At 40.3% G+C, this 13309-nt stretch overlaps 1 protein-coding gene across 2 annotated transcripts in view; it reads left to right on the top strand.

Annotated features, from left to right (window-relative positions):
- Positions 1 to 13309, top strand: part of LOC122556645 (A disintegrin and metalloproteinase with thrombospondin motifs 2-like) — a 377553-nt gene that overhangs the window by 212080 nt on the left and 152164 nt on the right. For both annotated transcript variants that reach the window (XM_087995344.1, XM_043703613.2), the window contains exon 3: positions 93 to 252. In XM_087995344.1, the coding sequence (XP_087851470.1) occupies positions 93 to 252 (160 nt within the window). The remainder of the gene's footprint in view (positions 1 to 92; positions 253 to 13309) is intronic.

Genomic DNA, 13309 nt, shown 5'->3' with positions numbered 1-13309 from the left:
GCAAACTTCCCCTGTCCAGTGGAACTGCGTAATAGCTGCATGAGCAGTTTTCTTGTATTTAAGACTGTCTTATCTCTGGTTCTGTCACTCAGGCTGGCATGATTCGGACAGACAAGGATGAGTTCTTTATTGAACCACTGGAAAAAGACAAAGTAGATGAGGAAGAAGAAAGTGGGAGAGTCCACGTGGTGTACCGGAGGTCAGCTTCCAAGAGATCACATCCTGCGTCAATGAGTGATGTCCATTCAGAAGGTCAGTAAACATGTGATTGTTTTCATAGATTCAAAAACTCGTCACTTTTGGAAGAGCTTGAATGAAACTAAGGTGGAAATTACATTTAAGAAGCTTTCTATTGAAAAACAATAAAATGTAATTTTTGGATTTCATTAGAACCTACATGTTGGTTCTTTGTTAAATATTGCAATGAAATGGAAGTAATAAAGAAAAAAACATAGATTTCTGACTCTTCTGTTCTTTAAAATGCACATAGATTAATCCTACTGATTATCAAGCAATTCTGTATAAGCCTTCAGATCCACAAAACTCTTAATGCTTAGTACCCAAATCATTTTATCTGAAAACACTATTCAAGTGATCCTTAACAAAAGTGAATAATAATGAGTGAGATATTTATCTCCCCGGAAGAGAATGAGGAAGATAACCACATTTACAATTGAATTCTTGGATTCTTGGCAGGCAGTTGTTTTAATTTCACTCACGGATTGTGGGCATCACTGACTGGTCAGCATTTATTACTATCACTAATTGCCCAGGGCAGTTCAGAATCTAGCACACCGCTGTGGATGGAGTCACACATAGGACAGTCTGTGCATTCCTTCCTGACTTGTCATCAAATACAGCCCTTTTCTGTTCAGTTATCTACAACTTGAGGACCTCAAACTGCCACAAGCCTATTTACCTGCTCTCCCGGCAGATGAGATGAATGGTTACCTTCCTGACTAAACCAGGGTAGCCTGTTGTCTTGGGTGGGAGTGATGGGGAGTGGGGTGGAGTGTACAGGGCCATTTTATCCTGACCCTGGGATAACTAGGGCCATGAATGAAGGAAGGAGGTGAGGGGTGGTGAATTGAGCCTCCTGCCCTTAATTCAAAGCCCAACCCATCCTTTCTCCCTCTCATTGTACACCTTCAATGTGTGTATTTTCCTCTCTGAACTAAAAAAACCTTCTCATTTAGTCCTGGTTTGCTTGGCCTGCAGCTAGTAACCGAAGGCTGCTGCCCTCCAATCAGCTGATAGCTTCAGACAAGGTGGACTGCTTGGCCATGATCTCTGATAGGCTGTAAAGCCCACTGGCCACATCTAAATACCTGATTGACATTTGATATGGTGAGCTTTCTTGCTGCTGCTGGTGGTGGTTTCCTTGCTGAAAGATGTTTGCCTCTACATTTAGAACAGAAAAGGAAAATCATGACCTATATTTCATATCTTTATGTTTTATACACAGACATAACATTTGGTCAGCATTCATTTCAATTGTACAACTTTCAATGAAGCTGAGTTTTTTTTATTGTTGAATAATTTAAAATAATTTATTTCTTGATTTTAGTGTAGCTTGTTCCATGATTTCACCAATTTTTGAAATGAATGGAAATGTGAGATGATTGGTAACATTTCTTTTTTTTTGGCAATGGTGAACATCAGAACATTTGTAAATCCTGGAAGGAAGTGCAAAGGTTTAAAACATTTCTGTTTGTGTAAAGAAAAAAAAAATCTATGTATCTTGAAAATAACCAATGAATTACCTTTTGAACTACAATCGTTTTTGGTTTACAGACTGCTGTGACAGGTCCCAGAAAATTGAAGAAAATAAGTTAACAGCTAACTCCTTGTATCTTCTTTGCAAATTATGGGATGAGCTTTACATTTTCTGGGGAAGTGTCTATACCGTGGTGACACTGCAGGGGTATTCACTGACCAGAATGGGATTTGGGGTGTGGTGGTGAAGCTAAAAATGGCAATTTACTGTTGTTCAGCCCCTTATGTAGTGCCAAGTATGACTGCTCTCAATAGGTGTGTGTAACATTGGCTGTTATTGAGGTGCATCTAATGGAATTCATGGGGGTGATTGGTAACCTTCCCAAAATGTTCTGAAAGAGAGAAAGGATGGGCAGGATAAACTGTCTGCTGCATACTCGCATCCCTAAACCAGAGAAGGATATGCTTGGCCAATCTGAGATTTGGAGAAGGAGTTTCAGCGTGGGAAGTCTGGACAGTTGATGTCACCAACATTAATGGTGGGAATGAGAGGAATACAAAGATGTGCAGGAGTGAAGTGAAATATTTTGGGGTTTATTTTGCTGGTGGAGGTTACAAATACAGGGCTACTGGAAGGATTGAGACATATTTTGAGATATTGAGAGTCTGGCATTCAATGTATTTTTAAAATTTATTTCTGGGATGTGGGTGTCGCTCACTAGGCCAGTATTTCTTGTCCATCCCCAGTTGCCCTGGAGAAAATGGAAGGGAGTTGGCTTCTTGAACCACTGAATCCCTTGGGGGGGTATGTACAACCATATTGCGGTAGGGAAGGGAGTTCCAGAATTTGATCCTGTGACAATGAAGGAATGGTGATATATTTCCAAGTCATGCCAGTGAGTGGCGTGGAGGGGAACACACAAGATGGAGGTATTCCCATGTATCTGCTGCTTTTGTCCTTCAGAATGGTCACATGTTTGGAAGGTGTTGTTGGAGGAGCCTTGGTAAGTTCTTGCAATTCATTTGTTGATTAATACTTGCCAAACTTTTTCATTATGATCCCACTTAGTGGTTGCAATAAATTTCGAGACTCGGTGAGGAAAATATTGAAGTGGAAGGAAACCTGTTAAAATGAATGGGTGGCTGGGGCTGGGCACTGTCTATCTGTCTGTTAGGCTGGAAGCAAAGCTGTCATAGCTCTGTCAGATCAATTGGCCAGCATTGCTGCTGTGGAGCTTGTGACCCTGAAATTTCAGCTTCTGATCCCATTTGGGGTCCAGAGCCCTACTCTTGGAAGCCCTATTGAAGATGGTACACAATGCTGTCACTGTGTTTTGGTGGTGATGGAATTGAATTTTGAAGATGGTGGATGGGGTACCAATCAGGCAAGCTGTTTTGTCCTGAGCTGTGTCAAACCTCTTGAGTGTTGTTGGAGCTGTACGTTTCAGGCAAGTAACTCCTGACTTTTACCTTGAAGATAATGTACAGGCATGCGATGAGTTACATTCGTATGGCTGGTTCAGTTCGGTTTCTGGTTAGATGTTAATGGTTGATTCAGTTGTGGTAATGCCATTGAATGCCAACTGCTGATGGTTAGAGTCTCTTTTATTGGAAATTGTCACTGCCTCACATTTCTATGGTGTGAAGGCTACTTGACACTTGTCAACCGAAATCTGCATATTATCCAGGTCTTGCTGTGTAGGCACATAGACTGTCGCAGTATCTGAGCAGTCACAAATTCTGCTGAATATTGTGCAGTCGTCAGTGAAGATTCCACTTCTGACTAATAATGGAGAAAAGCCATTGATGAAGTTGATGGAGATGGTTGGGCTGAGGACACTACCTTGAAAATCTGTAGAGATGATCTGAAACTGAAATGACTGATCTCCAACCATCACAACCATCTTCTTTTGTGACAAATATGACTAACTGCAGAGAGGTTTCCCCTGATTTGCATTGACTGCAGTTTCGCCCAAGCTCCTTCATACCACATTCTATTAAATGTGGCCTTAATATCAAAGACAGTCATCTCACCTGACCGTTGGAATTCAGCTCCTTTGATCATGTTTGAATTAGGGCTGTAATGAGGTTGCAGAATCCAAACTGAGTAGTGGTGAATATATTCCTTTGCACGTGCCTTATGGTAGCACTGTCAATGACCCCGTTCATCACTTTGTTGATTGAGAGTAGACTGGCTCAGTCATCAGCCAGGTTCGATTTTTTTTCCCCCTCCTCTTTTTGTGTACGTGACATATGTGGACAATTTTCCACATTATTGGATAGAGGCCAGTGTTGTAGCTGTGCTAGAACATCTTGGTCAGGGGTGTAGGAACCTGTGGAGCACAAATCTTCAGTACCATCGCCAGAATATTGTAGCATATGGAGTGTGCAATGCCTTTAGTAGTTTTGTGATTATCATGTCGAGTGAATTGAATTGGTAGAAAACTTTCATCTGGGATGCTTGGGATCACAGACAAAGGCAGAGTTGGATCATCCAATGAATGCAAATACTTCAGCCTGGTTGATCTTTAATAATATGCTTAGCCTCACCCATCATTGTGGAGGGGACATTTGTGCAAGCTTATCCTCCTATTTGTTGTTTCATTGTCTACCATCATTCATCACTCCATCAAGGACATGCAGGTCCAGGGCCTCTTCCACTGCCAAACCGTTACCTGACGCTTGGAGGAGGAACGCCTCCTATTCCACCTTGGGACCCTGCAACCACACGGGATAAATGTGGATTTCAACAGCTTCCTCATTTCCCCTACCCCCATATTATCCCAGTCCCAAGCCTCCAACTCGGCACCGCCCTCTGACCTATCATCCTCTCCCTCACCTTCATCTACCTATCGCCTTCCCAGCTACCTTCCCCATCCGCTTCTCGTTTATCTCTGAGCACTGACCCACAAGCCTCATTCCTGATGAAAGGCTCATGCCCGAAACATCAATTCTCCAGCTCCTCGGATGCTGCCTGACCTGCTGTGCTTTTCCAGCAGGTTGTTGAATATTTTGCTCTGTCTATCAGTTACTGTTTCTGCTATTTAGCATGTAAGTAGTCCATGTTTCATAGCTTCACCAGGTTGACATCTCATTTTAAGATATGCCCTAAGAGCTGCCCCTGGCATGTCCTCCTGCATTCTCATTAAAACAGTGTTGGTCTCTGGCTTGATGGCAACATAGGATGGGGAATATTTCTGGCCATAAAGTTACAGATTGTGGTTAAATATAATTCTTCTGTTGCTGCTGATGGTCGACAGTGCCTCGTCGATGCCCAGTTTTGAGTTGCTAGCCTGTTTAAAGTCTATTCCATACAGTAGGTATGAAGTAGCTCATGACATGATGGAGAACATCATTCTGTGAGACTTCATCTCCACATGGCTGTGCTATGATCACTCTCTTAACAATGCTGTCATAGATGGATGCATCTGTGTGTGGTAGATTGGTCACATAATGTGGTCACATTAATGTTCTCCTTTTGTCGGTTCCTTCACCACCTGCTGTAGACCTGTTCCAGCAGCATGTCCTATAGGACTTGGCCATTTCAGTCAGTAGTGGTGCCACTGAGCCAATTTTGGTGATGGATATTGAAATTCCCCTTTAGATTATATTGTGTACCCTTGTCTCCCTTTGAGCTCCGTGTTCTTCAGCATGGATGAATACTGATTCATTAGTGAAGGTGTTGTGGGGATTAGGTTAGTTGTAGGTGGTAATCAGTAGGAGGTTTCCTTGGCCATGTTTTACATGATGGGGTTTGAAATAAATGTTGAGGATTCCCAGGGTAACGCCTTGAAGTAATTGAAAAAACAATTCAATTGAAAGCTCGTCAAATGGCAACCATTTAATCACTGTTCATAGTCATATAAAACCCATCTGGTTCACAAAGCCCTTTAGGCAACTCCTAACTATACACCAAAGTACTGCTGGTTGTGGTGGTTCTTTCTAGCAACAGGGACAAGACATAACCAGGGATAATGATGGTGGTGTCTGGAATATTGTCCGTAAGGTATGTTTTCATGAGTATGACTGTCAGCTTGACTAGTCTGTGAGAGTGCTCTCTCAAATTTGATAATCAAACACCCAAATGATGGATAGGAATATTTTGCAGGGTTGACAAGGCTATGTTTGCCATTGTTGTTTCTGATGCCAATGCTGAAGCCAGAGGGTCTGGCTGGTTACTTTCCTTTGTTTAGACATTGTAGATAGTTGATACAATTAAAATGGCCAACAAGTCACTCCGGGGGTAGTTAAGAGACAAGTACATGGCTGTGGGTCTGCACTTACATGTAGGCCAGATCAGGTAATGATGGCAGATTGCCTTCCCTAAAGGGCTTTGTGAACCAATTGGGTTTTGTACGACTATAAACAGTGGTTACAGTGGTCACCATCTGCCATGGTGGGATTTGAACTCATGTCCCCAGAATCTTAACCTGGGTTTGTCGATTACTACTGCCATTACCACTCTGTCACTGCCACCCCTCAACATAAAATTAAGGACAGTAAGTGAATGGGGCTTGAACAGTGAGTTGGAATATTAGCAATGACATTTATAAATGTGGAAGTTGGGAAAGGAATGCTTGGGGATTGTGGTTGGGTAACCAGGAGGTAGCAAAGGTATCAACAGTGCTGGGTTGAGCAAATGTAGATTATGATTTCACTGAACTGGAAGAACATGGTCTCTGTTATCTAAGAATTTTGAGTTGTTAGGATCTTGCAGTTAGGAACAGCTGCCTCACCCCATGAATGTAGATGGGAGGTATCCATACAGTATAGTGAGGGGGTCAAAGCCTAACCCTAAACCTCATTATGCCTGCAAGCATTCTTCCAATTTCCTACATCTGAAGGTTTCAGAAGATTATTAATTTGAATTATGTTGCATACGAGTGTGAGTACTGGAAATATAAAACAAAATGTGAAAAGCTAGAAATGTACAAGAGGCCAATGTACATAACAAAAACAAAACAAAGGACAGGTTAACAACTGATGTTATCAGGCCAAGGTATTGTGCCAAACTTATGTTAGAGATGGCCTCGAGTTCAGCCCATTGATCTTTCAGCACTTCTGTGAGACATTGCCGGGCTTATTAGTAAATTAATTTTTTATAAAATAGAATTTTGGATTATTGCATCTATTCCCAATAGCTCATTTCTATTTGGTTGGAATTTAAAGCATATCTCAGACTCAGCATGGGTTATGAACCATCTCTCAAAAATCGATTTGAGGGCAATTTCGGTTTCAGAAGTGCTAAGATAATTCTCTCAATTTGCCTAAGGCATTTCAGACTATATGAATTATTTTCTCAAACCACTTGTTCTGAATAGGGCAAAGAAGATTGCATGAGTGACATCTGTAATGAACATAATGGCATTATGAAAATGGCTGTTTAATTATGGTTAAAACATTTTTATGATTTAAGATGCTCCATTTCGAAATTCTTCTTAAATATTTGAATTGTGTCCAGAATGCATGAACATTTTCGTGACACGGGTGATATGACTTGAGCTTTATTTTGAAGACTGAATATGTACTGGCACAGGTCTGAGGGGAAAATTCAATTCTGGACACTGTGACATGAGACCAACTACTTGTCTGAGAAAATGTCATTAATTCAGTGAAAGGATAAGGTTCTGTCACCATGGTAACCAGGCATATTCAGAATTTTTGTATAATCTGGGATTGAGGAAACCAAAACACCACCTCTATCCTGAAAATACAAGCCTTGATTAGTGGATAAGTCACCTGATTGATTTCAGTGGCTGGCTCGGGTTCTACTGGGTGAGTAAGCCACTTCTTTGCTGTTTGTGGGCATGTTTTATGATGATTACATATCATTTCTGCAGAAAAAAATAATCTTATTGTACCATATTTAGAAACGAACAGTTTGGCTGCACAGATAAATCCCATCCATCACTAAACAGCATTATTTGAAATAAGTTTGTACTTAGAATCAAATCAACACAAAATAATTAGAATTTATCAGACTTCATTACTCACAGAAGGAAAATGCAGCAACCAAATATTGCAATAATTGGCTCCAAAGATTGCTATAATTGATTTGAGGAATATATATGAACCAAATGTCAGGAAAGCTTCTGTATTCCACTTAAAGTAGTTCCACAGCATCTTTTAGACAGACCTTCGATTTTAGTGATGCATTTTCTGACTGCTTAGCATTTCTTACTGCTGCCTTGAATTCTTGAAATATGACTCTGAATGATGGAAGCTTCTGTTTCTGCCTGTTGGGGTGGTCAAAATGTAAGAGATTTAGTTAGAACAAGGAGAAGAATCAAATCTTGAATAATAGAGTTGCAATGATTGAGCAGAATCTTGGGTGTGGAATTTTCCACTCGCTTGAGTGGTACAGCTGATGAACAGGAAGTTGGGAAAACTTGGTGAAAATGAAAACATTACCTTCTTCATACTGAAAGAACGATTCCGTTTTCTGCTTGGATTCAAAAGCCTGCAAACGAATAGCAACTACCCCATTTCCATCTCGTTATTAGCTCACCTCACCTCATTACAATGCAGTTTTCAATTCTATCCTTCCCTGGAAAACTCGATGATGCCAGTTCCTGGCCTGGGAGTCAGTGTGCTTACTTGATGGCGGCAACTTGATTTTTCTGAGTCTTTGTCCAACCCTGGCTTCACCACAATGTCCCTGCAAGCTCTTCCAAGCAAGTCATCAAATCAAGCCAGCAGTCTCACCAAATCAGCATGTCTTCCTTCAGACCAACTCTCACATAATTTCAGTATGACTTACATGCTTCTACCAGTTTGCTCGGCATGCAGGGATGCACACACATCACATGCATCAAGGCAGCAAGCATCTTAAGGCTCTTAGCTTAATTTCTTACTGCTCAATAACTTTGCACTCACTTGAAGGCTGCTAGTCTCTCTAAATTGCATTCTTTAGAGGCAGCAGTTTATCATGGCACAGTGCACTGAACAGGCGAGGAGGATGGAATGTTACTGTTCAGTTTCATACTAATCAGACCTACAATATGTGCTAGCAAATGCACTGTGCTTTTTGATCAAAAAGCCATGTGTGAAAATCAAAAGGGAGCAGTTCTTACTGAGGTCAAAGGAAGGCCCACTTGTCTGTCCTCAGCATGCTGCAATGGTCCAGTGAGCCACAGAACAAACTGGAGAAACAATATCTCATCTTCAGACCTTACAACCTTCTGGACTTAATATTGCATTCAACACCTTCAGATTATGAACCCACTCTCATTCCTTGAGCTTGTTAGATTCTCCATCACCATGTTCCTCCTTTCCTCCTTCTCCCTCCCCCACCCCCCCGCTGTGAAAATAGTGAGGGGCATAACACAGGGAAGTAATATCATTGCTTTTATATAAAAAGGCAAATGATTAAATATAAACAATGTCATCTCATAGTCTTGTCTTGATTTCCAGATTTACCTTTATCCCTGGGTTTCTTTATCCCATGGTTGCATGGCTGGGAGGGAGGGAGAGGGTGGAGGAGGGGGGTGTGTTACAGGGGACAGGGGTGTTGGTAGGAAGTGTACACTCATGATGCATCGGACATCATAAAAATAACACCGTCTTGATGGAAATGCTGGTCTTATCCTGCTTGTCATATCTGTATGTTCAAACTGGAGGAAGGGAGTATAAAATCCAAGGAGGTAATATTCAACTTGTATAAAAGCATAGTTAGAGTTCAGTTGGAGTATTGGGCACCCCACTGGGTATAAAAAAAATACAAAATGTGCAATATTGACTCACTAGGATGTTCCCAAAATTAAGAGCACAGTTACAAGCAAAGAGTCAAGCAGCTAAGCAATTTTTTCATTTGATCTTTAAATGCTAAAGGGTGGGCTTGATAGAGATGTTATAGGTTATGAAGGCATATTGTCAGGTAAATATTGATTGGCTCGATCTATAAGTAGGATGGTAACTATCTGAAAGATTCTCCCAAAAAGATTTAAAGGGAGTTTAGAAAACATTTATAAGACTGGAAGACATAGGGGCAGAAGTAAGTCTTTCAGCCCATCGAGTCTGTCTCTCTAATCAATGAGATCATAGCTGACCTGAGAATCCTCAACTCTACTTTTCCAGCCTTTTTCTCATAATCCTTTATGATAAAAACTTCTATTTCAACCTTGAATATACTTAGCAACCCAACCTCAACCATCCTCTGAGGCTTGAATCTGCAATCCCTTATTCTGACATTATGTCTGCAGCCTAAACACTCTCCCCCAAGGGGAAACAACCTTTCTGCATTTACATTTTCTGTACCTGGTTGATATTGTATTTACTACTCTAACATACACCGATAATTCAGACTCTGGTAAACTGATTCCAGTTGTTTATGGGGATATAACTGATCTGTTCACAACAGGTGCCAGAGACTATGTAGAGAGTGCATCAATATTTTGGCCTAATTAAGTGAAATCTGTATTTCCAGTTTTAGCCAATCAGTTGCTAACTATGGAATTCTAAGCACAAGAAAAATTACATGTAGTAATTTCCAGAAATTGACTTATTGACTGAAAGTGCTTTTGTCATTCATCAGTTTCTCATGGGTTCGTATTACTCATAAGGAGAAGACTGGTGGATAAGTAGAAGATCAGGTTGAAAGTTCATCGCTTCAAGCATGATTATAGATGAAGAAGCCATTCTTCATGGCTTGTCATTTTGGAGTTTAATTAGTTTATATTTGTAGTTAAACAACTCAGAGAACTAGGTACTGAAGTGCGTTGTACACTAACCATTCACCTCAGTGGTCCAGGTTCAAAGTCCCAGCTGAAAGCTTCCCTCTGCTATGTGGACAGCCTTTATGCAACATGATTTGAACAGTTACAATCTTGTTCCTCTGGGGCATAGATCTACAGTGCAGAATTGATATGAATCAACTTTCATGTTCAAAGGCCTTGGGACAAATGTAGAAATACAAACTGGTAAACTGCCACAGGAGTTGTCTTCAGAGGTTAGGGTTGGAGGCACTTTATTGGATAGGATTAGAGGAAACTGTATCCCAACATCCATTGCCTGATCTGGTGCCAGGTACAAGTAAATACTAACATTGGAAGCCTGTCACAAAGTATTAACATACTTTTCCATGGTGAGCATAAAACAAAATTACAACATTCACCCTTACCTGCATTGAGCTTGAGCCATTAGTACCTGTGGATGGGTTAATGCTTTTAAAAAATAGTGATAACTCTTTGCTATTTGTTAAAGTCAGAATGCAGAGTAAAAGGACATTTAATTGTCTGCTTGTACAATCTGATTACCTGCCAGATGCCTCCAAGAAATTTCACACTTTCCTGCAAGGGTAAAACCTAGAAGTTAGCATCCTCACCCAATATCACTTTGAGAGGATTTCATTCTTTGTAACATAACCAAATCCATCTCCTGTTGAATGTGATAACTGCCCCCACTGTTTTCCAATGGTATTGTCACAGTACAGATGCTGGAACAATTCCTGTGATTAGCTGCACAGAAGTTGCTCTCCAATTTACTTTTCAACCACTGACTCTAGAGCCTCACTGTCATGCATGCCACAAATTCTGCGTTAATGCTACACATCTGCTTTCTTCACAAAAGCCAACCATACAGAATGTTATCTGTTTCCATAAGCTATTTACCATCTATTCATATTTTCTATGTCTTTGGGAATACAAATTATTTTAGTAAAACTTTATTTTCTTTGCCCATGTTTGCTTGTGGAAACCATATTTATGGTCCAAAGACATGCTTTTCGAACTAGGTTTAAATTGGTCATATAGCCCTGATGCTGATCTATGAATGAAACAATCGTGCTGTTGGTTGAAACAATCTGTAGGCTCCTGCTGAAGTTGAATTAATATGATTTGCAAACCATACTGTACATCATATCTCCAATTTACAATTTGAGCAGTGAGAATCCATCACAATTACAATAATGACAGCAGTTATGGTGCTGCTAGGGATATTTTCCAGACAATTCTGATTTAGTGAGCGCAATCCATCAAACTCTTATCTATTGCTGTTTACTGTCAAAGCAGTACATTTGTGTTTTAAAGAAACCTTCACCCTTTGATTCTGCCTTTGTGCTGGCTATTCATCTCAGCTCATCTGAAATGCACTTGGTGACTATCATAACAAGTCTGCTGCAGTCTGGCTCTTTGCCATTTGAAATTTAAAATAAATTGTCTGTTTCTTAGCCAAGGAACAGTCCAATAGGAAAATCAGGCTTTAGGTGGAACTAATCAATACATGTTAAGTACATGTTCCGCTTGATTGATTACAGTCCAGTGACATTAGAACAATGACCACACTCCAAAAAGTGCTTCATTGGCGCAAAGGTGCTTTGGGACACCCTGAAGCAATGAAATGCATTAGGTAAATGTAGAGTTATTTTGTTTTGCTTGGCAATTATGTCTGGAGCAATGGAGGGAACCATTTATGTGTAACTTGCTGCTGGATGTACTAAATTACTGCTGTTCCACCTCTTAAAGTGGGCTCTTAAAGCGATAGTCGAACATACACAAATACACAACATCCTCCCCATTTACATCAGAGGTTCCTGCAATGAAAACATTTACACAATTTACAAACATATATACAACAGTCAGTAAGGAAGATGTTCTAGGAGAGGTCAATTCCAGTGAGGCTGTTGGTGCATCTCAGCCAGTAAGTTTATTTGTCTCTTTGGCGTTTCTCAAGAGGATGCAACCTAATGCCAATTATGAAATAAAGCAAAAAGGATCCATCATTGAGCTGGTAATTTACAAACTTAAACCAGAGAATAATAATCAGAGGATACACTTGCAACACTAGAGACCAATAAACCATTGTTTCATTGAAAGTTAATGCCCTTTCAATACTTTTCAGAACAAAGAAGCTGCTAAAGGTAGCATCACTGTGAGCTTACTAACCCTGATGCTTTTATAGAGTGGAGAAAGAGGATTGTGGTATTTTATCCCAGTGATAAATGTGAAGTAAAGAAAGTGGGTTCTATTGCTGAACTGTCAATCTGCAATCTGAAACAAGAAGATATAGGACGATATCCCCATGATCCAGGTGATGGTATTTTTGGGGAAGAGAGAGGAATGATTACCCTATAGTGTGAAGTATCTAAGGCCCAAGGTTAACTCTATCTGGTAAAAGGATGATGTGGTTCCTGATTCAAGTAACATGTATGGTCTATTACATGCTGGAAAAACACTTTGCTTTCCAGTACACGACCTAAATAAAAGTGATGTTTTTGTTTTAAGGTTTTGCTTGAAGGCAAGTCTACAAATATCATCTGAGGCCTTGATTGTGTATTACCAGTGCCCCAAGTGTAGTGGTCCCTGTCAGTTGATCTGAGCAGATTCATTGTAAGACTTAATTAAGTGCTATCATGGTTCAATTCATACACCTTGTTTGGTTTGATTTTTGCCTTGACCTTTGGTTTGATTGCATAAGGCACAAATCCAACTTTGCAAAATTTTGCTTGATTTTCATCCTAATTTTTCAATTTAACAGAGATCTTTTCTATGCTTCCCAGATCCCCATTGAAAACAATGGCATGTTTCTTTAGAATTTGCGATAGATCCATCTCAGAGACTGACAATTTGCTGTTTGATTTTCTCCAACCATTTTACTC

The sequence above is a fragment of the Chiloscyllium plagiosum genome, unplaced genomic scaffold (genome assembly GCF_037043375.1).
Source record: "Chiloscyllium plagiosum isolate Xiang-an unplaced genomic scaffold, Cpla_swu_hap1 HiC_scaffold_16, whole genome shotgun sequence".
Classification (NCBI taxonomy): domain Eukaryota; kingdom Metazoa; phylum Chordata; class Chondrichthyes; order Orectolobiformes; family Hemiscylliidae; genus Chiloscyllium; species Chiloscyllium plagiosum.
This window is presented reverse-complemented; position numbering and strand designations above follow the sequence as displayed.